The sequence below is a fragment of the Lutjanus erythropterus genome, chromosome 15 (assembly GCF_056507025.1).
Source record: "Lutjanus erythropterus isolate fLutEry1 chromosome 15, fLutEry1.hap2, whole genome shotgun sequence".
In the NCBI taxonomy this organism is placed as follows: domain Eukaryota; kingdom Metazoa; phylum Chordata; class Actinopteri; order Lutjaniformes; family Lutjanidae; genus Lutjanus; species Lutjanus erythropterus.
This window is the reverse complement of record NC_139331.1, coordinates 13,414,922-13,440,665: the sequence shown is the minus strand read 5'-3', so window position 1 is coordinate 13,440,665 and position 25,744 is coordinate 13,414,922. Positions and strand designations below refer to the sequence as shown.

General features: G+C 40.8%; 1 protein-coding gene across 3 annotated transcripts in view; it reads left to right on the top strand.

Annotated features, from left to right (window-relative positions):
- Positions 1-25,744, top strand: part of klhl29 (kelch-like family member 29) — a 321,705-nt gene that overhangs the window by 88,510 nt on the left and 207,451 nt on the right. For all 3 annotated transcript variants that reach the window (XM_084736948.1, XM_084736949.1, XM_084736950.1), the window contains one exon: positions 19,406-19,717. In XM_084736948.1, the coding sequence (XP_084593074.1) occupies positions 19,445-19,717 (273 nt within the window). In that variant the 5' untranslated portion in view covers positions 19,406-19,444. The remainder of the gene's footprint in view (positions 1-19,405; positions 19,718-25,744) is intronic.

Below are 25,744 nucleotides of genomic sequence, written 5' to 3'. Positions count from 1 at the left end.
ATGTAATTGACTCTCTAAGAAAGAAACATCGGTCTTTGATTTATTAGATATTTCCTTGTACTGTGCCATTTCGACTTCAATCTATAAACAGCCTGTTTATCCTGCTAAGTACACCAAACACCTCGCTAATCTAAAACTGTCTCTGAACAGTATTCCTCTGCATGTTTTCAAATTATTATTATTTCAGAGAACATCCTCTTTTAATGCCATCGCTCAGGGGAAAAAACATAAGAACTCATTAACAGTCAATACCTTTAAAAAGAATTTGTGTATAATTATATGCGTGATAAATCAGCATTCTTATTGAAACAGGGGTTGTATGAGTATCAGTCTATCCATCTGTTTTCTGCAGTTCATTTTATTTCTGTTGCTTTTAAGCTCAAGGTTGACTTAACGTTTAGAGTTCAACATGTTATCACCAGGGAGCTGAGCGGTTCAACCATGTTGATACTGTTGTCTGGTTTGTCACTAGGGGAAAGTAAGGCTGTGTGTGCGCATGTGCTCACCCTGAGGACCTGGATGCTATTCCCATACTGACAGAGACTCATGCTGCTCGAACTCGACTACTAACTAATGTGAGAACCGCATTACCATGGTCGTGGGATGTCTATTGTAGGGTCGAGCTCATTACTGCGCATTTTATTTTGCAGGGGTCTCATGTCATGTCATCTCATGTTTTTCCATTGGACAAAGTGTTTTTGTATCTTATCTGTCACACACAACATGCCAGGAACAAAACCGCTGATTTGTTGACAGACTCAACCCAAGGTAGAGATGAAACGGTATGAAAATTTCATATCACTATTTTATTCACCAAAATGATCATGGTTATCAGTATTGTTGAAATGAATCACAATAAGTAAAATGTGATAATCATTTGGAGTTTAATCACATCTTATCGTGTACCCAAGTATTGTTTCATCCCTGATCCAAGAGATCACAGGATTGCCAGTGAACACTTAACAACATGCTAGTCTGACTCACTGGATGCACACCGTGGTTTTAATTCCTGCCATTGTTTGCTTCAAGTGGCATTGTGGTGTCAACGATCCACGTTTTTAAAGTCCCTGGGAAACAAGAGCAACCTCCTAGTTGCAACCTACAGGCTGAAAACAGCAAATTAGCAACTTGGATGCTAATGGTGCGAATGTAAACAAGCAAACAGCGGTTACCGTGTCTTTTGCAGTGATATGGTCATTTTAGTGCCAGAGCTCACCTCCCAACATGCAAATGTTCCACTAAAACAAGTTCCCCCTCGACGCTACTTTGCAGAAACACCATCGCTACGCTTACATACAGGGTTTAGCACCGCCCAAAATGTTTGTGATTGGTTCAAAGAAGTGCAAACAAGGCAGGGTGTTTTTTTTCCCCCTATAGCAGGATGTGTTTGCATGGAGCCAGACTTTTCTCCAGTGCTGAGCGCTGTGAAGAGAGGTCTGGCTATGTGAGACTAACAACATGACATGATCAACAAGGACCTTCAGTGCTGATTCACTAAAAGACACTGCTGTTCAAGGCTGGATTATGAAGCTTTTGAAAGAAATACAGTTGCAACAGAGCCAGTGTTGTAGGCACAAAGATACCGTTATTGTCAGCCTTTTCTTCACAGTTTACATTGGGGCTAACCCCTGTTACTTTTCCATCAGTTTCGAACCAAAAGACAAGACTTTTCTTGGTCTGGAGAAGCTGCAGCTTTTATTAACTGACACACTGTAAGCTGTACTGTACATTTACTGCCAGATTGACAATTCACAACTAATCTTTATCCTGCTAGCAGCACCACCACTCAGTCTGCTGCTTGGTTTCCCTCATTTGCATGCTGCACACGCATTACACACTACAGTATGCTTAAAATAGTATCCTTCAATAAAGTCAAATAAAATGCATTTATTTGGGCATTCACAGGTTAACCACTCTCCCACAGGAATATGTTGCTTTTTCACTGTAGTAAGAAAGAATGCATGCTGTTGCAGCCCTGCCTTGAACTTGGATGGGGCCAAGGGAGGCAACTGAGTACAACTTATAGGGATGTTATGGTACAGTAGTATGTTGTGCAGTGGTGTGATGACAGTAGTTGTTGCAAACAGCGAGTGTTATTTGTTCACTCTCTGTTTCCTCAGACCCTCTTGGGGATTCAAACCAGTGAGCTTTGCACTCAGGAGCAGAGTGTTCTTTCTGTACTGCTGTTCCTACTGTCAGGAGCCAGAGCTTAAAGTTCTAACAAGGGAAGTGTTGGCTGTATAAGCTGTCATTTCCCACTCATTTCCTCTAAAACGTAGACCTAACAAGAACATTTAATAAAGGCATTTAATAATCTCTGCTAAGGAACGAGGAGTCTTGGATGGTGGTGGGATTTTGTTCTTCGTTAAATCGCCTCTTAGAGTTACAATATGGATGGTGCTTCACATGAATGCTCACAGTGTGAATCTCTTTATTTTCATGCAGTACACTTTATTCAGCCTCTAGATGGAAATTCTCTTCCAGCCCTCTGGTCGAGGTGCAGGGTCAACCAGCAAGACTGGGGCCTCAAGAGCAGGTAGGGGTTAAATATCTTGCTCAAGGGCTCGTGGAGTGCTACACTCGCACACAAGGGGATCAAAAACCTTGAGGCCACTCAGTCCGAGGATGACCTCTGTAACGGCTTGGCGGTGAAAAAGTCAAAACTGCGCGCTCATGCAAGGGAAGGATGGATCTAAATGTGGAGCTTTTGTTGCTTCGTGGGAGGTCGTGATTCCATCCAGCCCCGGAGCATCTCTGTAGTAATGACGGGAAGAGCGAAATCGAAGATGTGTGGGGCATCTCCATAGCGACAGAGGTGATGTCATGATCCCTGTTGCTGGCGAACTCTCTGTAGCCAAGGATGCAACCACATGCCGTGGCAGCTTTTTATAGTGAAGGCCAGTCAGCTCACAAACTTCTCCATTGTAAATCAATGTCACTGTACCCACTCCTCATGCTCTCTTCCGCATTGTCTCCCATCTCTTGCTCCTGTTTAATTCTCCTGGTCTCTTTTTCACTCTCTCATTGCTGGTCCGTCTCTGTTATTGATGTCTGCATCTCTTGATCTCTCCTCCAGCTTGGCCATGCACTCTAAGCTGGTGCTGTTGAAAGAGATGGATGCTCACTGCCCTCAGTAATCTCCGCAGCAGCCATTTAGATAATTAAGTCACTATTCTTGCACTTGTCTCTTGTCCCGCTACCAAAGCTGAACAACACACATACACATACATCATACTGTATACATATACAGCATATATTAAAGGGATACTTCAGACTATACTATGGGTTGTATGAGGTACTTATCAGTAGTCAGTGTCTTGCCTGTCTGCTAATAAAATGTTAGACTTACGTTAATGTGTATTTTCAAAAAACATCTCATTTACACAACATTGGCAAAAGGCTACCCAGGATCCTTGTACAATCATGTGACTTGGCTAACTTAAATCGCTCGCTGTGTAGAACCTACCCACAATGGCTAACAAGTTAGCTACATATTATTGAAACATTTTGATCAATTATCTGTATTATCACAAGTGTACAGACAATCTTGTTTTGTAACTTCAAGCAAGAGACTCTGACATATCCTCCACGTCAGGAACCACCGGCAAAAGTGCAGAGGTGAGGCTTACACAGCTAACATTATCCATATGCATATGCAAATGAGAGTTCAATGCGATATATGTAATAGGGGGTCCCTTCTGTTTTTCTATATCAGCTAAGTGCGGGTCTATGGCCTGAAAATTGTTGAAATATTTTCACTGCTTTAATTTGTTCCCAGTCAACAAGAACCTGCCGTCCTGCGAGGTAAAACGACTGGTTTCAGAGTTTGTTTTTTTTTAGTAAGAACAATATTTGGCTTGTACAATGATGGTTTCCCACTGGAAAAGGGTGTCTGACAGTAAAGTAAACTGATAAAAATATTCTGAATATATAGGATGCACTTAAACTGGTTCTGATTTTTTTAGGTGTAGCTTTTTTTGTATGGCTAAAATATCCTTTGTTGTAGACCCTGTCCACAGCAGTTCATTGCTTAGCTATCTGTCTGCTTTTATAAAGTGGGGGCGAGCCGACTGGCATCTACTGTAGCTAATACACATGCATGTCACACTGGGTGAAATAATGCAGCAGCCCATAGAACATATCAGGTTTTTTACTCCAACTGCCCTGCGTGTTTGTGTGTGTATGTGTGTATACGGGCCTTTGTGCGTGACTGTGTGCATGTGTGGCATCAGCAGTGAGAGCTGTTTGTTTTGATGCTGTTGTTGGTTTTTATTTAGAGAACAGAGAAATCCGCAAAAGGATGCAGCGGGGAGAGAAAAGGCGACAGCTGCCATGGGCCACAGAGAATACACACACACATACGCGCACACACACATACACGCATAAACACACTGCGTGATTGGCGTCTGGAAATCTGCCGCTCCCACACCCTGTAGGAAGAGCATGCAGAAATGCTGGGTGGGAAAAAGTGCACACTAGCCCCAGGGTTTTTCTCCAGCTTTATGTCTTGCCGTTGTGATAATGTGGCGTTTTGTTGAAAGTCGGTGTTTTAATTAACTGAGCAGCAGCGTGCGGCGGTGGAGGTAGCGCTGCCTCTCTGTTCTTCAGGCTAATCACATGCTGACAACCAAACACTGGCAGGGTGTTACTTTACCCGGTCATTGCAATATTTCATAATGCCGCGGTCATTTCTGTCTGCACGGGAGCCGGCGAGGGCTGACATTTTTTGGACAGAAAAATGACAGTCAGCCCATGTTGTTTTCATCATGTGAAATGTGAAAACAAATCCCGTGTGTTCAAACTACAGTAAACAAGCAGCTTGGAAATCCTTGCATCATGTCGTGTCCCACACAAAAACACACATGCACCTCACATGCACACACAGCTGCCTTCTCTTCCAGATTGGGAGAAAGTTTTACTTATTAATGCCCCACTAAAAGAATTGTGCTGATGCACACTGAGGGGGAAATGTGCTGTCAGTAGCGCAGGTATGTGCAATATTTCTTAATCTTAAGAAAAAATAACCCTCGGCCTTGGATCCTTTTTATTTCTCCTCTCTATGTCTACTTAATTTAGTATATCCTTTTTTTTATACGCTTTGAATGATTTGGCCTTTGCTTGCATGCTTTATCAAAGAGAAGATGATCAGGAAGTGTCTGTCTCTGGCAAAATGAGGCAGTGTGTGCATGTCACCCACCAGTGTTTCATCCATCAAGGTGTCAGATTAATGTACAGTGTGCCATCTCTAACTATCATCTCCTCTGAAACCTCAGTGGAAATCCTAATAGGCAGATGAGATAAGGAGGTGGATTCAGATTAGCACTAGATCTGCTCAGAATGAGTGGGGACTACCCTGTGGTTCAGGTTTATTTGTCAAATGCCTCCCAGTTGTCCTGTAGCTGTGGCTGTTAAAGTAAAACCAGCCTGTGTGCCTCGAATAATCTGCTATTAACGGAAGCTATTTCTGGTCTGAAGGGTGCCTTAGCTGGTGGGCTCTGTGTTGAGACGTCCCGTGTTTTTATGAGACACTGCTTGACTGTGTGGTGTCTCTGAATTCCACACAGACCGCTAATGAGGTGCACGAATTGTAGCAGAGTGCTAACTCCTCTCAAACCGCTGGGATTAATTGGACCTATTAATGCTAAGAATCAATTCCAACAATAGGCTTGTTGGTTGCCATGCCAGCAGGTAGCTGCATTCATCTGTTTCCTATCCCTGGAAATGGTCCTTTTTCTTCCTCTCTGCTACTAGGGTTGGGTGCCGTTCACATTTGAACCCATATGGTACCAGTACCAGTATTTGTTACCTTACCTTATCTTATGTCTGAGGCCCCCTACTTGCAAGACGTCTTTAGAAACCCAAAGTCAACTGGTGCTTTTCTTTCAAGTGACGCTAAAGGCAGACAATCAGCACTGAGAGGGTCTTGAGGCAGAGAACACATTTGGGGCAATCCTAGCCGTTCCTACAGTGTGGCATTAAATCCAAACTTTATGTACGTGGCGTGATAGTTTTACTTGGGCAGGAGTTGTTGATGATGTTTTGACTGGCAGGGAATTAGAATATGATATGAGATATGTTATATAATATCTTAAATTCAATTTTATAATAATTCACATAATAATAATTTGATTTGATTTTTGGAAATCATTGCTGTTACCTTTTTTAGGTCCCTGCAATAACAAAACTCTAATTTCAGTGATAAAAAATAAGTTAAATCTTATCAAATTCAACAGTTACATATTTACAATATTTTGTTATTTATTTATAACATGTTAAACACCACATTAAATAAAATCCTGTCAGTCTGTCATTTAACACTGGGGTGTTGTTATTACCATAGTGTTTCATACTGTAATTATTAGTATGCATTTCACATGCAATTGGTTTTATACTAAGATTTCAAACGTACTGATAAATCTCTTGTAGCATGCTAACCTAACATCAAACAAATCAGTGAAAAACCCCAGTTTATTTCCAACAACAACAATCCAACAATCTAATTAATCACCTGGAGATGTTGATGCCTCACTTACAGTTTTGTTGTTCATGGAGGGTCAAGTTAAACTTTAGAGGTTCTAGCTATAGGCATGCTAACGTTAACTGCAGCTGCAAGTCGAGGGACTTGGCTTTCAGGCTAAACACAGTACACTCTTCAGCTTGTTGATGTATTTTGTGGTTGGTTAGACGTGTTGCCCTCGCCAGCTTTGTGTTTCACACTACAAATGTTGCAGAGATTGTTGTCTGTATCGAGCTTTGAAAAGTTTGCGACCACTTTCAGCTGATTTCAACAAGCTGCAGGGGAAATGCAGCTCTCTCTTTCTTTTTCTCTCTATTGTATATATTACTCTCTCAGCCAGATGCACTGTGAGGTACCGAACTATGGCACTGATTAAATTAACGTGAATCTGTATTCAGCTGTACCAATGTAATTCAGTCGGTACACTTAAAAGTATGGTTATGTATAGAGTAATGTATAGATTAATTGATTATTAAATGAATATTAAATTACTAGCCTACCATTGTGGTAATTAGTTAATCCGTTTAAGTCTTCTTTTTTTTTAAAGTCAAAATTATCTGATTCCAGATTCTAAAATGTGAATGTCTTCAGTTTTTTTTTATGCCAGTAAACTGAATATTTTGGGGTTGATGGCAAAACAAGATATTTAAGATAGGATGTCACCTTGGGCTTTGAGAAACACTGATAGACATTTTTCACTATTTCCTGACATTTTATAGACCAAACAACTGGTTGATTAAGTCAAAAAATTATCGACAGATTAATCAAAAATTAAATTACTCATAAATTGCAACCATAATTCGGTAACCCAACCCTATCTGCAGCCTCCCATGCCTCACCTCCACACTCACACATTAACCGCGTCTTGAGCTCTTGAGATGACACAAACCTCCTTTTTCCTTCCCTGTGTTTGCTTTTCCTCCAACTTCCGCTCTGTTGTTCTTTGTGTTTCTCGCTTCTCCTGGAACATCAGTTAGGTTTCTCCTGTATCACGTCCTTAAGAAGGAAAGCTAAAAATATCCAGGAAGCCCTGGTTCCTTTCTGGCAAGATCAGTTTGCTTCATCAATCAATACTTCACAAAAGTGAGAAAAAACCTAAATATGCTGGAAAGAAAAACATCCAATTATAGAAAGTATTTAATCTGTAGCATCTAATTTAGCATATTTTAGTGTGCCAGCACATGGCTTCATTAATAACACCTGAATTGCTAGTCTGTGCAGGTGCATGTGTGTCTATACTTTATAATTTTATATAGTTTATGAGACTAGATATTGTCTTAGTTTTTGGATATTGTAATATTGTAAGTGTTGTCTTTGCCTGGTTTTAAAAGCTACTACAGTAAAGTGATTCAGTAATTAATTTTCTGAACCTTCCAGACTGTTTTAGCTGTGATATTATTTGCCTTTACCCACTTAGTCATTATATCCACATCACTGATCATTATTGATGTAAAATCTCATTGTGTTAATATTTTATGAAAGCACTAATAGTCATTCCCACTATGTTAATTGTGATAGTAGAATTTTTCCATATTGCTTAGCTCTACTGTTAGGTAGTTGTCTACATCATTGCATCATATTATATAAGATCATGTATGTTATTTTTTATGCGGCATAGCCTAAAGATATCAAGCTATCATTTATAAGCTGTTTTGCCCTGCTCTAAAAGCAGGCAAGTATGTATAGGCATGAAAGATACACCATCTTTGATATGTGTGTCTTCATCATTTCAGCGTGTGTCTTCATTATGTGCTGTGTCGGTACCGGACTCTAGCCGAGGAGGAGAATGTAAAAAGCCTGAGACTCTGGCTCGCGTTGCTCCGGGCTATTCCTGTACCAACCGTCTCTACCATTATTTAAATATCGGGATGAATACTTCTGTTGTCCTGGAGGAACTGTCAGCACATTAACTGGTGTGCAGTCGCATTGGTGTGTGTGCGCCGTGCGTGCGAGCAGGCGTGCGTGTCTGTGACAGTTATAGTGTCTGTATGTCTGTGTATGTTTCCCACAGGGCCGCTCATTTACAGCAATATCTTGTCCTCGTAAAGTTACAGTATGCCGACCTTCCCCGGCTCTCATTTGTCCCATCCGGACTGGCTGATGGACGAATTGATCATTAGCTCAGACTCGTGAGTGTAGCAGGTGGCTGCTTGTGAGTGTGTGTGTGTGTGAGTGTGGTGAAAGCTGGGCTGTCACTGGGTCAATAGAAGTAAACACTACTACAGATTGGAAATAGAGCCCTTCCTCCTGGGGAGTATCTATGGCGGGGGGGAATAGCTGGGGGTATTGAACGCAGGGCAGAATGTGCCAGCAAAGCAAACATCACACCCTGGAACAGAAGTATGACACACAACCTGGCCCACCCCACCCTGATCCCATCCTTAACACCCTTCTCTCTATTTCAGGCTGCACACACACATACACACACACGCACGCACACATTACTGCTGTTATATCTCATTTACTCGCGCGCTCACACTGTCTCGCTGTCTCTCTGTCGCTGCCACTTTCTGTCCATCTGTTACACTCCCTCTTTCCTCACGTCTATCTGCGGCTCCCTGCGTATTCCCACATGGCTTTGTTAACGCAGCTCTGTCACACACACCCGACATGCTGCGTGCCGCCTCGGAGTGACAGATGCTGTTCTTTAGGGTGTGTGTCTTCATGTTCCCACCTGTCAGACAACTTTTTATTTTGGCTAATCACTGTGCCGTCGCTCGGGAACTGAAGGCATTGAAGGCTCCTGATGTTCGCTGCATGGACTTACAACCCGTGCAGGGTATCTCCATGGTGATAGCAATGAGGTCCTGAAGATTTCGGCTACAATTGGCCCTTGGGGTTGATCTCATTACTGTTATCACCGCAACTTTCGAAGGGTCAATCTCACAAGGCGTTTTAGATCAGCACATGGATGTGAATAATGTATTTATGTATCAGCACTGTCAGACAAGACGTCAGGAACACAGCCTCTGATTGGTTGAAAGACTCAACGCCAAGGCATCATGAGATTGTGAATGAGCAGCTAACATGCTAACATGCTAGCAAAAACTTTTCAAGACAGAAAAATGGATAAATAACCATAGAAGACATTCAATGTTGGCTTTATCATCATCATGGACCTATTTTACCACATCTCCAAAAAGACACTGCAGTCGTCCACCTGTTAGATAACTTTTTATTTTGGCTAATCACTTGCACACCTTTGCTCAGGAACTGAAGTCATCGAAGGCTCCTGAAATGCACTTACAGCCTGCACAAGAGCATGCATGCCTTCTCCATTGTCATGAGCAATGAGGTCACGATGATGTCAGCTACAGTTGGCGTTTTGGGTCGAGCTCATTACTGTCATCAGTCCAAATTTTATTTTGAAGAGTCAGTCTCACAATGCATTTTAGGTCCATGCATGGATGTATTAATACACCTATGGATCAACACTGCCACACGAGAGAAGTCAGGACTACAGCCTCTGATTGTGCGAAAAACTGAACCCAAGGCATCATAGGGTTGCCAGTGAGCAGCTAACAACACGTTAGCAACAACAGCAACAACTTCTTTCAAGAAAGAAATCGATAAATAACCACAGGAGACAGTGACTGTTGGATTTATCATCATGGACCTTTTTTTTTTTTTACCACATCTCCAAAAAGACTCTGCAGTTGTCCACCTGTCAGACAACCTTTTATTTTGGCTAATCATTCCACCGTCATTTGGCAGCTGAAGTCATCAAAGGCACCTGACATGCTCTTCACAACCCGCGCAGGAACGTGCAGGGCATCTCCATGGCAATGAGCAATGAGGTCACGATGATGTCAGCTACAATTGGCCTTGCACACATGCAGACATTGGCCTACTCCTACACATAAACACACACACACTGTTTCTCCTCTTCTTCTTCTACTCCCTCACTGCATCTCTGTCTTACGTGTACACACACCCACACCATCTCACTTTTCGGTCTCAGTTGCATTTGGAACATCGTACGCCGGGTGCTGATTCTGACGCATCAACAGTGCTAGAATAGCTGTTTTTTGAAACAGGAGTCAAAAAACACCCAGCGACCAACACACACACACACATGCACACACACACACACACACACACTCTCTGCCTTCTCTGCAGCTGACTGCTTTTAACTCATGACGTGACTGACAACACAATGGAGATGCCAGTCAGTCAGTCAGTCAGTCAGCTCATTAGGTTTGATTGCTGACATGGTGTTTCTCACTTTCTTTTCCGGCTCTTCTGCGTGTGTTGGAAACCAGATTCTCTTTGTTAGCATTTGGGCTTGTGGAGGATTAGTGATTTTAATCATTGTGTTTAGATTTTCTCCTCCCTGCAAAGGATTCTCAGTCATCAGCTGTTATTTTAAGTAGGAGCCAGACAGACTCTGAATATAGCATTTTGGTGTGGGAAAGTCTCGATACCATCAGGTAAGATTATTAACATGCTGACAGGATTGCAGGAGCTGAAGCGCCTCATTAATTGCTGTAGGGTATGACTGAAATGCTGTCATTAGTTTCTCATGAAATTGAAAAGGCTCTTAAGAAGGTTGCCTTAGCACGCGCACGTCGCAGCAAAGGTTATCATCTCCCCCTCTATAACACCATTGTTTTGTCCGGGGCTGACAGTGACTTCATTGGATGTGAAAGAAAATGGGCAAATCTTTATTGGCACCTTCTCCCCAGAGCAGTGCGGCACGGAGCAGAGTGTCATTCTAGATGTGATGTATTTAAGTGTTTATCTGGTCTGGCAGAGTCCACAGGTGTGTTGGGTGTTGGTTTCCACAGGCGCCTCTAAGAGCAAAATTTCTTTTATCACCTTACTCTTGCAAACACACCCAGCACACACTCTCAGCCTCAAGGTAACACACCGACTCACGCGCACACGCACACACAGACGTTGGAGCAGTTGCAGAAACACACTTGTGAAGGGAATTTAAGTGTCTGTAATTAGTAGCTTAAATCCTCCTGTTTACCCAGGACCATAAATGTAGTGGGATTTGCCTCCGTGACACTTGTTCTGCAGGGATCAGTTTGCAGCCTCCGGTTACACAGTACATACTGACATGCATAGTGCAAGGATGACAGGAATTAACTTACAGGATTGTGTACATTGTGAAATGTAGTGCCAAGATTGTGAAAATGCCACTCGGGTAAAGTGAGTGATGGAATTTGAAGCATGGAAATGTGAGAGGCTCTTCTCCAGATAAACAGCAACATTTGTTGTCTGATACTGAGGGTGAATGTGGGTTGTTCTAAGTAGTTTATACAAAGGAAGTATAGGCTGGATCATGATGTCTGGTTTGGAAGTAAGAATTCTTTTAAGCAATACCCATACTTTTTATACCAAAGTAGCAATCCTTTTAATGTCTCTGTGGGTTGTGTGGACCATTATGCGATATTGTAAGTCAAATAAGCAGAACTGCATTACTCAGATATTTTAAGCAGCTGTTTTACCATATCCCGAGCAGCTGGGGCTTAGTGGCAGAGGAAGTCGTCCGCTGATCAGAGGATCGGTGGTTCGATCCAGGCTCCCTCGAGCCTACATGTTGAAGGGCGAGGTACTGAACCTCAAACTGCCCCCAAAGGCACAGCCGTCTGTGAATGTCTGTGAATGAGAGAGGTTGTGATGAGGCACCTTGCATGGCAGCCTCTGAAATTAGTGCGTGAGAGTGTGTGTGTAAATGGGTCAATGTGACACGTAGTATAAAGCGCTCTGAGTGGTCGGAAGACTAGAAAAGCGCAGGTCCATTTACCAGTTTCAGCAGCCATTATGTCTGCAGAGCACCTTGGTTTTTGACTTGTGTTCTGTTTAATTACATCTGAGAGGCAGGGGAACATTGAATGAGGGTTTGTTTGAAGATTTAGATCACAACAAATAATGGCAGGTGATTCTACCAGAAAATAAAGTCTCAGATCTGTCCTTTGATTACTTAACCTAGTTTCATTCATTCACTTAAGCCTACCTTGTTTTTATTTAAGAGGGACAGTGTAAATGTATTGCACCAGATATAATGCAGTTTCCAGCTGTTGTCCCCAGACAATGTACATACTGTATAGTAGCCACCCTGACAGAATCGTTTCCCCCTTCATTAGTCCCATATACATAATATGTTTCTGAGTAATGAGTATGCATAATATGCTCCTGTTTGATATTTTACATTAGCTACTACTAATTTAAATCAGTTATGTGTATTTTTCATAATGGTTAATAACATCCATAATTCGAGGCCTCTGTGTGGTGTTTTAAACCTCGTAGGCTTGTTCCAAGAAGATGTTTTATTCCTTACAATCAGTGTAGTCCTTCAAATTAAAGCTGTATATTTGTCTTTAAGAAAAAGGATAACTAGCCTATTTGAATTACAATGAACTTCCTACATTTATATATACACAACTCATTAAAATAGGATTAATGTGGAACTCAGAATGTTAACTGTACTGGTATTAGTCTACGCATACAAGATAATTAATAATGTAACATTAACTGTAAAATAAGAAAAGATATCTGTGTGTGATTCCTTAACTATCATATTGACATAGTTTGCAACTATTGACGCTAGGGGTGTAATGATTCACTCCATCCGATGCATCGGACTTTAATGTGTAAAGTACGAGTGCATCAGTTCAGACGGCCTATATCAATAAATAACTGAACATGAATCGGAAACAAATCAATGCAGCACTAGCGTATCGATACATCTCATTATGATGCGCATATGTTCAATTTTTGTCATCAGAGAGCTGCCACTGTAAGTTTCCTCCGTTTTCTCTCTCATCCTGCCTCTGCCTGCACCGCCCTCGCTGGATGCCTGCTGCCGCCCTCACACAAAACAAGCGCTCCCTCCTCCCTCTCCTGTGTCTCCTCTTCATTTACTCAAAACAGACCATGCCGAAAACAGCGACAGAAGTGACATTGTACCATGTTGCACCACCAGATTTTCGTAACACGCATAATAAGTGTGAGTAAGTTTGGGTTTTAAAAGAAAGATGAGAAATGCTGCTGCAAATCATTTACACAAAACGTGTAAAGAGACGTCATGTCACTGTGAGAGCAGGTAACACGGAGCATCACTGTTCCTCCACACTAATCAAAACCACAGCATTCTTCATATGAAACAGAGCAGCAGATCATCTTACTGCAAAAATACTAATATTTTAAACTGTTTTAAAGTTTGTTCACAGATTTTCATTTAGGCTACAGTATCTCTTTTACACATGAGACTCATAATAAGATGTTAATATCACCGTAATGACTCCTTTTCTCTGTCTCTTCTGTTACTATATTTAGTAAAACTATCATGATTTCTTTTTGCAACTAATAACACTCCACAAATGTCGCATTAATTGAATCAAAATGTAAAGATTTACACATTACATTGTCTTGTGTTGCATCATATTGTATCATTTCGTGACAGAGCTGAATCAAATCGAACCGAATCGCTGACCATTTAAAATTTTTAAGATATATTGTATCGTTGAACATGTATCGAGATACGAATCGAAGCGGTCTCAGTCAGTGAGATGCACACCCCTCATAGACGCACATTGATTTGCGCTTCAATGTGATGAAGTACTTTGAATTTTACAAGCATTGATTCAGTTGATGGATTTCCATAATTTCCATTGATTCATAAGCCAAAATTGCTATTTAAATGCAAGTTCATTCACAAGTCCAACAGCCTGTACCACCCCAAGATTTTCAGTGGTCTCATCCGGCCACTGTGGGCATCCCTACATTGTTAGTACTAAGCACCCCATACCAACAACGCTCCACAAGACCTGTTATTTTGGAGATGTTCTGACCGAGTCGTCTAGCCATCACAATTTGGCCTTTGTCAAAGTCACTCAGATTCTTGCTCTTGCCCATTTTTCCTTGTTCCAACATGTCAACTTGAAGAACTGACTGTTCACTTGTCTCCAGGTTCCACTGTATCATGATGATCAGTGTTATTCACTTCACCTGTCAGTGGTTTTAGTGTTGTGGATGATCAGTGTATGTACCTTTTATTCCAACCTTTTAAAGAAAGAACAGTAGCAAAAATAACTAATGACTTTAACAAGGTCCGCCTATATGAAACGATTCCAAATATACATTAGATGCTGCATGAAATTCAATATGAGCTTAACTGGCTCTTACATAATGTGTTTTTATGTTTTGTGCGTCAATATGATGAAGTAACTTGATTTTACCCGCATTAATTTAATAGATAATCCAAAAACATTCTCATGGTTCCTGTTTATGTTATCCATGAACAGTTACTTACAATCACTTACGATATTACAGTATAAAATAAAATTCCATATTCTAAGGTTTTAACCCAAATTGCCCAGCTACCATGGCAAATTATAAAAATTGTCTGTCTTTGACACTGGACACCGGAGGTTAACGTCTCATTTCCAACACAGTCACTTTTAACTATGACCCTGACCTTTCCTGTCTTTAACCACTGCAGATATTTAGCAATATAGTGTCCATCGCTTGATCTCAGGCACTTATCATGTGATCTCACAATTTGGACATCGGGACTTCTACTAAAACTACTAAATTCTCACGTGATGTGAGAGCGACAGTCGTTGGCAGTGATGCACCTCTAAGCTGGTTTGCCAACTGCCCTAGAAGAAGAGAGTGAAAGAGGGGGAGACGAGTGGAGGAGGAGAGTGAAACTGCAAATTCTGAGCAGCAGGCATCCCAGCCTGCTATTTATTTGTACCTTAAAATCTGTAACACTTGAAATTATTGTTCTCATTTGGAACATTAAAAAGGTTTTGAAAGAATGTTAGTTTTACTCTTTGTTTGTAACTCGAGCGTTGTCTCGTAAGTGGAAGCTGTTTCCATTTGTAGGGAAATTTCATTTGAATTGTTTTAAAATTTGTAGAATATTTACAGTAGTGTTACAGTGATAGAAAATTATGTGTACAATGGCCGTATCACCCACCCCTGCTTAACTGTACCTCAACCCTAGAGACAGCAGATCAGAAAACACCCATAACCACCTAATTTGGCATTTATGTATGAGAACATGCAGTTTTCAATAAGAATTAAGGCATAAATTAACAAGATACTTGCATAACCTTTACAAATTCATTAATTTTCTCTCTTTTTTTTTTAGTTTTTATCCATTTTCCCCCCTTTATTAGAAGCAGGTAAGACTGAGGGAGGAGAGGGAGATGATGCAATACTAGTTTAGTACTTGTTTAGAACCCAAGAGGACTTCTCATTTTCATACTTTGCACACGCCTTTGACCACTAAGCCACCAAGGTCACCCTTATTTAAAACATTTCTTGTGGAAACATGTTTTTTACTTACTTTAATTCTTCCTCCCTGTGCTGTATATCGCAGTCTTCTGAAGGTTATCCCACAAAGCTACCTTGTGTGGGCTCTTGAAAACTTGGTTCAATGCCTTTTCTGCATAATGTAATGGATTTGTTCTTCCAATGTGCCCTTGTTCTTGGAGGTGTACGGGAAGACAACACAAAGCACTTTTTGCAGTAAAATCACAAAACTGTACTGCTGGCACAGTGGATGCACAGTGGCATGTACCCACTTCACATCTGAAAAGGATTGATAAAAACAAATTGTACAGATTTTTTTTTGAATGCAAATGCACTGTGCCCCCAATTCCAACTCTTGTCGAGATAAAGTCCCTTATTTCTTTTTCTCCTCCTGTTTTTTATGTGGAGGAATTTTCCACCCTCTTATTTCTCAGCTCAGGTGTGCAGCTCGTGTGATAAGAGAATATTACCTGGCACTAACTCTGCCATTGTTCCACCGGACTAGCACCTTGTTACTCTCTCTGTCTCAAATATTTTAGAGATAATACGAGCTTATTCTATTGTAAAATTCGAGGTTATTAAAAGGGGTTACTGCAGAGAGGGAGAGGAGGTTATTTCAGAGAGAGTGAGAAAGAGAAAGAGAGTGTGTGAGAGTGTTGTCCCACAGCTTTTAGTTGCTCCGTCTGGCTCGTATCGCCGCGTATCAGCTTGCTGTATTTGGACAGAGCAGAGCTTGTGTGAGAGAGAAATAAATGAAGGGACGGATTCAGACAGGGACTAGAATGTGCGAAGAAAAAGAATGAGGGGCCGAGAAAGACATAAAAGGAGAAAGAATGAGTGTTTTAGTGGGTAAATACATAGATGGTCGCAGCAGCAAAAAAATACAGAAGGGCCAGTGCTCCCACCACAGGCTGCATCGTGCATCGCTCGCATCAAAGCTTTTTAAAGCTGCTTTTCATTTCTAACAGCCTGCTCAAAGCCTCTCACACACACACTGCACTGGAGTTTTGAACTCATCTCATTAAATCCTTCTTCAGAGAAGAAAGTCTGTTCCCGCACACAGTTATCACCTCTGCATTGATTTATTAAAAAGGACCTTTCTCAAGACAAAGCTCTCATAAAGTGACATAGTGCTTAAATTCAGTATAATCACATGATCCTCAGCTGTGACATCCACAAACCTCTTAATACCACTTAATAGTGGCTTTTTAATTTTCTTTTTTGAAAATAATTAAATTAAACAATAGTCATAAAAATAAAATAAGTATTCTTTAAAAAAAAACTTAACATTTTTATTTTTAATGTTTTTATGATGACTTTTATTTATTTTTTAAATACATTTTTAAATTTCCCCCATTTAATAATTCTTCTTTAATACATAAAAGAATAAATAAAATAAATGTAAAAAATATATAAAATATAAAATATAGAATAATATTTTTACATTTTTAAATCGATGTTTATATTATCATTATCATCGTTATTAGTTAGTATTTCATAATAATAATAATAGTAATAATAATAATAATAATAATAATAATAATAATGGTTTTTAAAATGTTAATGTTGAAATTGTATATATTATTTAATTTATTGTATTTATATTATTGATTATTATTTGTTTATTTAATTATTTTAGTTTTTGAAATTTCTCCCTTACCTATTTAGTAGAATTAAGAGGTATGTTGTTGCAGTTTAGGATTTTGAATGAGTCAGCTGCTGCTGTGAATACAGACACACCTCCAGCACAGCTGTGGACTGTGTGGATGCAGTTACAGGCTATATTTAAGCCCTATGTCACAGTGACATAGTGCTCACTTTCTGATCACTATGTCTTGAGGCAGGTTCTTGCGATGGAAATGCTGGCACATTGCTAATAAATCGATAAGTATATACAGGAACTGACTCTTTGAACTGGATTTTTGGGGTCTCAGAAGTCCCTGCACCACTCATGCGTATTGCCTTCTACTCATTAAATTCTGCCAAAACATTAGGTGCATGCACAGTCATTCACTTGTAGTATATAGTGCTTTTGCACACACTCACACACACAGAAAGAGATACACACACAGAGAGAAGGCGGCATTTCAAGGCACTCGCTCCTCTGTGAGGTAAGAGGCAGCGTGACAGACCCCAGCGTGCAGAATAAAGACCTATCATCCGCTGTCATTCTCTCCTTACAGACCAGGGGATTTTGTATGGGGCTTGCTGAACCTGGTTTGAGGTTGTTATTTATTTATTTCATCTGTTATCAAGGGCTCGGGAAGCATAACGTGCCTTTGGTGAGGAGGAGTACAATGCGCTACAATCCCCCCAGTGATGGATTTCTCTACTCAGATCCTGTACCGCTTTGATTTATGATATAATATAGAGTGATACGCTGCTCATGCTACACAATAGCGCCATACCCCATACTGATGTAATTCCAGCTCACTGTCGCCTCTTAGCCTATCACAGCATGCTGTGCTTGAAAAGGGGAGAACCCTCAAATGCACTTCAAGGGCAATCTGATTGAATTAACCAGCCATTAGATGTATGAGATGAGCTGTAATTGCAGGGGTATTTATCTATTCAGATGAATGAGTTTTGACCACAAGGTCATGATACTACTGCACCGACCTCTGAAAAACTCCACTGAGTGTGTACCTGTTTGCGTCTGACTCGGCCGTATTGTTTTAACCTCTCATTGTTGAGTCTTGCTCCTTATGGTGCTGGCACTGATGGTGTTTTTTTCAGAGACCTTCCATGTCTAGTGGTGCTCGTTTCTCTCGCTCCGACCTCAGCCCTCGTTCGTTACAGGGAGAACGGGTATTAGAAGCAAGGAACGTGAGGTTAGTGTTACGTTTCTTGAGGTCGGCTGTGTTGTGCACACATGATTGTAAGTATAGCTCCTGCAGTGGACATCGTGAAAGGATTAACAATATTGAGATCCTTCATTTACTCTTTTTTTTTTACTTACCAGAATATCATTTTAAACAGATTTGGGTTTGTACACCAGAACAGACCGCTAGAAACTGAAGATTACAGAAATACTTAATGGTTTTCATTTTGTCTCCACTCCACACCTGTAAGTGATTTTTGCAGGACTATGCTATGGCCTTTAAATGACATTTTCAGGACTATGCTATGGCCTGTAAATGGCTTTTGAAATATTCATAACCAGCCTGCTGCTGCACCATCCTCAGGAAAACCCAACTGAGCGTGTACCTGCTGAAGTCTTGCTTGGCCGTATTGTTTTAACCTCTCATTGCTGAGCCTCGCACAACAAATTTAGCTCCTTATGGTGCTGGCACTGATGGTGTTTTTTATAGACCTGCCTAGCAGTGCTCATTTCTCTCCCTCTTGTCGCAGCCCTCGTTAATGACTGGGAGAATAGGAATTAGAAGCAACAAATGAGCCGCAGTGTGTTCGTGTCAGTCAGGTGCATTGGGAGCAGATGCTGTGAGCGTTTACACCTTCACATCAACGTGTTCTCTCCTTAATTCACCCTGTGTCTTGCTCTTTCTTTGTCCCCCGGACTTTTTCTGTCTCTGAAACCCTGCTCTTGTGTCTGTATCTCTCCCCTCGATTTGCATACATATAATATAACACCCTCTTTCTCTCCATTTCCTGCAGGCCTGCCCCCGTTGTTCCCTCTGAGAGGAAGAGGAAGTGATGTCACGCCACCACCACCGCTTTGAGAGGGACTACCGGGGACCCTGGGAGCGGAGAGACATCCGTCCTTCTGGCCTCCACAATGGAGGAGCCAACCATAGCTGTGCCTCTGCCGTCGTCAATGGCAACAACCGTCCGGGGCTCCTTCCCCTCCCAGTCATCCCCTCCCTCCTCCCCACCCCGGTTACAGTTGCCGTGACAACATCAAGCAGCGACATAGCGGTCAAGCGGGGCATCACGGCAGCAGGATCGGTGGCTCCGGCGTCAGCCAAGGTAAGAGCCCACGACCAAGTGGATGCCGCAACACCTGCTTCCCTCTGACTGGAAACCTCTCTGTGTCTATTTCTGCTCTGTCAACTTTCTTTCTTGTCTTTGTCTCTGCCTGTGTCCAACTTTTTAATCTGTGAAGACTCCCCAACTGGACATAATCTCCAACTTTCTCCACGCTTTTGAGGCTTTCCAGCTCCCGTCTCTCTCTCGCTGTCCTCCAGTTCTTCTCACTCACTTTCTCCAAATGTTTCTGAACTGTCCAACTCACTGGCATGCCTGTCTTCATGGTTCAACTGTCTCAGCTCTTCAAGCCCGTCCGCTCTCTCTCTCTCTCTCGCTGTCTGTCTGTCTCTCTTTCTTTCTGCTGCCTCCTGCACTCTCCTCCCTTATCCCTCTCTGCACTCTCTCTGTCCAATGCCCCGTTCTTGCCAAACCATTTTCCTTCCATCTTCATTTTCCCTCTCTGCCAAATGGCAGGCTTGTCCTGCCTTTGCCTCCTTGGTAATTTTCTTCTTTCATTATGTAAATGACCTCTGACAGTGGCTCAGATGGGTGCTGCTGTCAGAAGCGATGGCTGGAGGTGGTGCTTTTCTTAACAAGCAAACAAACAAAAAAGGAACACATCATTATGTGAGCCCTTACTTAATATCAAAGATTTAAAGCCCATGCTCACAGCTGTTTCTTTCTGCCATACTCGTCTATTTCTGTTTTCTTTCTTTCTTCAGGTATAGCTTAGGTATCACCAGGCCATATTCTGACCATTATATTTGATTCAACATAGGTTATAAACCAACTTTTAATGAGGCCTCAAGGGACTCAACTAGCAACATTTGTGTGTGATGTATATGTAGATATTCCTCATTTGACTGCATTACCCATTTGGGTACCACTTACACTAAGACAGCCTTTATAAATGATTTATAAATGGTTTATAATTAGGTTGTAAACATTTATAAATTTAATAAGCAATTATAAATAGGTTACACTATTTGGCACGATCCAGTTACTTCTTACTACTACTAATTAATCTAATAGGTTACTACTATTTATAACTGAAAAAAGGGAGCCTTATTGCAAAGTGTGAAACATATTTCCATTTTAGCTAAAATTGGATGATCAGTACACCAAGTAAAGGAAGATTACCAACTGTGCCAGACATGGAAATCTATCCTGAAGAGGAAACCAACCATCTGGTAATCGGATATATTAGTTTGATGCCAAATGAAACTTTTTGCTCATCAAGCTATGCTGATGGTGGTTAAATGACTGTAACTGACTGATGGAGGAGAAAAGCTAAGTAAGCAATGAGATCTGAGGCTTAACAGTACGGATAAATGTAGGCTTACTATCAAAGGGATAGTTTGGATTATTTGAAGTGGGGTTGAATGAGATACATATCAAACTGTACGCTATACTTAGAATATTTTCACAATTTTGCTTTGTCATCAGCCAGCATTTTCTGACAGTGAACTGTCCTCATATAAGCCAGATATCGCTCTCTCAAAAAACAAAACAAACCCCTTAGTCGAAACCAATAATTTTACCTTGCAGGACCTTTTAGTTTGTTTGTCTTGTTGTGTGACTTCGGTGAATCCAAACCATCCTTTTAAAATACAGAAGTCACACAATGGCACAAACAAACCAGTAGATCAAGGCAGTGGTGCACCAGCAACTCTGGAGAGTAAAATTTCTTATTTGGCCCATGGAGTTTGGATGGTTTAGGGAGAGTTATATTTGGCTTGTATAACGGTGATTTCCTGTCAGAAAACACTGTGTGACAGCAAGCTAAAGAGGTGAAAATATTTTATTATAATGTACACTTAAACTGATACTGATTCCTTTATTAGGTTGACCTGCTAAATACGTTTTGTTGCTAACTCTGACCCACGGCAGTAGCTTAGCTTACTTGCTGGTGCTCCTCTCTGCTTCTCCAAACTGTGGCCATTGTAATAGCTTATGACTTATAAAATGTTTACAACCTAATTTTAAGCCACTTATAAGGGTGGTCTTATTATAAAGTGGAACCCATATGTATATATATAGACTACATATATATATATATTGCATATTGTGTTTACATACACAGAAACCTGCAGCTTGAAAATGTCTGAGTGGTATCCTCAAGCATGGTAGACTTTATGTTCTCCACCCCCCCGTCCGGGGATTTGCTAGCTAGCTGGCTGTCAGCAGTGTGTGAAGAGAGGGGCCTTTACCAAAAAAGAGTTAGACATTTCAGCCTCTCCCCTGCCTCTGCTTCCATGGATACCATTCATCTTCTCTCAGCACTCCTCCTAACTATCAGATCATTTGCTTTAATTTGAACTTCAGCAGATCCTTCTGGGCTGCGTTTTTTGTTCTTCTCTTCACCTTCTCAGGCTCTTACTCTCGGTGGAGACTGCACTCTAAGAGCAGAGGTAAACAATGCTCTGGTAATTTAGCCCGTAAGTGCACATCATTAGATACCCCTGCTGAATGCACTGACCACAGACACAGTAAATCTGTTCTGGCACCGCGTCGGCCCCTCCTTTTGTGCAACTGAATAATTACATACATCCTGACAAAGTCTTGCCAACTCCCACCGTGGCCATTGTCATCATTCAATGGCTGCCAGAGCAATTAGGTGCATTGCCACGCATGTGAATGCAATTTGTTTAAAGGTACTGTATATGTGGGAATGTGTGTGTCCATATGCAGCAGATATAATGCAGATCCCTCCCCAGATGCCTCTCTGTTAGCTTTATTCAGGGATTTACCTTTCCACTTTGTCTTGCCCGACAGTCCTTTGTAAGGCAGGCAATAGAGACCAGCAACGTTTAAAGGGGGGAAATACCCAGTCTGCATGGGCTCTGCTTTAATTATGGCCTAAAAAAGATACAGGGGGCCTCAAGAGCTGGCCAATACCATAGGAGCCTGTCTCTCTATCTTCTCTTAGCTGTCTCCTGTCCTCACTTACTCCCTCTCTCTCTCTGTCATCTTCGATCAAAGCTGTTGGGGGTCACAAAGAGTCTGATGGACGGATGCAGCTCTCTCTCCGTGGTCCCTGTGTCTCCGCTCTGTCCGTAGCTACACTAAAAAGCTGACAGGCCGTTATTGATCTCCACTGTTTGGAGACTCTCTCTTTATAAACACAGCGGCCCAAGTGGGGACACAGTCCAATAGCTAGACATGTTCGGGAGTGTGTGTGTGTGTGTGTGTGTGTGTGTGTGTGTGTGTGTGTGTGTGTGTGTGTGTGTGTGTGTGTGTGTCTGAAAGTGATACCCCTGCACATATGACTCTGTAAAAAATGGATAAATGGAATACTGAATTCCCTTTAAGGACAGTAAAGAGACAGTTCAGTTTCACTGAAGTCACATAATAACCCAAACAAACTAACAGATCAAGCCAGCAGTAAATAGGCAACTCCTGTGTTCTGTGAGGTAAAATTACTGATTTTTCCTATGGAGTTTGGTTGGTTTGGAGAGAGAGCGCTATTTGGCTCATATAATGGCTGTTTTTCATTGGAAAAGGCTGTTTGATGGCTAAGTAAAGCAGTGAAAATATTCTATATGTATCTTTTTTTAATGTTTGCTGACCCTGTCCATAGCAGTAAATTGCCTAGCTTCTGTGTTGGTGCCCCTCTCTGCTTCTCTAAACTGGGTGCTGGCTGACCAGAATCTATGGTAGCTTATACACTGACTATCAGTAAGTACCACATACAACCCCACATCGGATAATCCCTTTAATGTAAAGAACAGGTGTATTGTTTCGGCGTTGCTGTGGTGTTTTTCTGTGGTCTGTTGTAAATAACCTATCTTCATGCGGTGTGCTTCAGCTTTAATGATCACATAAGTGAGTTATCATGATGATGCTGTGTGTGAGCCTGCAGATGTGCGCAGGTGTGCATGTGTGAGGGTGTGTGTAGCACAAATGCTGAGAGTTGAAAAGTACCATCTGGTCCCATTGTCCATCCGGATGTAAAGCTAACCACATGGAACAGTGGACTACAGTTAATTTAGAGCTATACTTTGTCATCTCCTGCCAGGCCATTCATTAATTTTTATGTATTTTTATGCCATTGTCGTGGATGTATAGTCACTACACACATTAAATCAATGTTATTAATAACCACAGCTATTTCTGTCTCCTGCTGATAAACACGACTTGTATATGTCAGCAGAAAGTCCAGTTTTCACTTTACATGACATTTACCAAATGATACTGTGATTCAGGGCACCATTTTCTTAGAATATAAATTCCACTCAGTTTACTGGGTGATCATTAAACAAACTTCTTCAAAATTAAGTTATTGCTTATGTTGCAGCTTTATTGCATTTACAAAAAATGAACAACCCCTTCAATCCAGCTCTCTAGCAAACATGGCAGCAGCAAAGGAAGCTGATGTTAGGTTAACAAGACAGATCTACTGTGAATAAACCAACATGCCACCATGATGTGATTGATGTGTTTGTTTTTCACCATCCTGCAGGTATGGCTGTTTATATTCATTATAGCAATGCAGAGACACAAAGACAGATACAGGGTGTGTGACTGAATGTAAACACTGGGCTAAAAGAATTCCTGGCTGCACTTTTTATGATGTCTATAATAGTAAAAATGCATTATAAGCACATTCTTAAGATATTATAATGGATTTATAAGGCTTTATAAAACTCTTAATACATGTTTATAATTATCAACTTGTAACAACATTCATAAAATATTATCTATATTTCTTATGAATGCCAAACTGATAGTCCTGGGTTACACAGCAAATTTTAATTAACATAACGGCCACCATTTATAAAGATCAGATCAGATTATAGGTTTCTGAAATGTAATAATGTCTTATAAATGTCAATAATACACAATAATGCTACTATTATAGTGTTTGATGAAGGTGGTTGCAATGCATTATAGACATACCCTTCCTACAGTTACCCTGTTTATTATTATCACTACTTTTCAGACACTATTTAAACTGCGTGAATGCTTAAACTTCCCTTGTGTTGAAAAGGTATTTGGCTAGTAAGAGTCGTCTGTGCCATCAGATGTTACCAAAATGCTTTTTTGACTGGCTGAATGTTAAAGAGAGCTCTGTTACTGAGGTTACTTGGGGTCACAGCGACTGGTTCCAACAGCCACGAGGCTTGTGCTTTTGAAAAAAATAGCCACTTGTGAAAGATCTATGCTGGCTTAAATGTTTGCACATTAACGTTACAGCCTGTTAGTCAGTGAGGATTTTATAGGGTTTAAAATTGAGCCAAAGCTGGAGTTTCTATCCGAACACAAAATATTACTCAGAAAGTATCTTCCCACAGATAGCCCACTGAAACATATGGATTTCTCTGCATGGTTTAATCCCTTTTTAATATGAATTTTTTAATCCAGCCTCCCCTGATATTTAATAGCAGCAGTGCTGGAATTCGTTTTTTTTTTTTTACCAGTCTTTATTTAACAGAAATGCAGGCGCCACAGATGAAGTTAAAGAACAAACAGTTACATCTTGATTTAGAGAGTACCACGAACTAATAACTGTTGTTTAGTATGAGGCTGATGCTTGTAGGCTTATGCTGATTCTCCATATCATTGGCATTTTGATTCACTCTGTTTACATCTCATTCATTTCTCTGTCAAAATGTCTGTGGATAGAATTTAGTTTCTTCAGTTGCAGTCTTGAGCCTGCAGAATGAGCTTTTCTTTTAGCCTGTAGCCAATTCATTAGTTTAATGTTGTTGTAAACAAACTCCAAGTTAATTTTCTTCATGTTATTCTGGTCAGGTAGCTGCTTTAGAAATGTGGTGCAAGAGATTACTTTCTGTGTTTTGTGTTATTTTGACAATATTCTTATATAAGAGCTGAAAATAAAAATCTTCTAAAAACTCATAAATCATGAGAGCAATATGTGGAATACATTGTTTTTTTGAAAATAAGAAGATACATAAAAGTCTGAGTCTTTCTTTTAGCAACCCTGTCTCCTAATCTGCAAAAGCAAATTTGTTTTGAGGGAAATGTAATATCATTGAAATGCATTTTTCTAACATATGAGAAAAC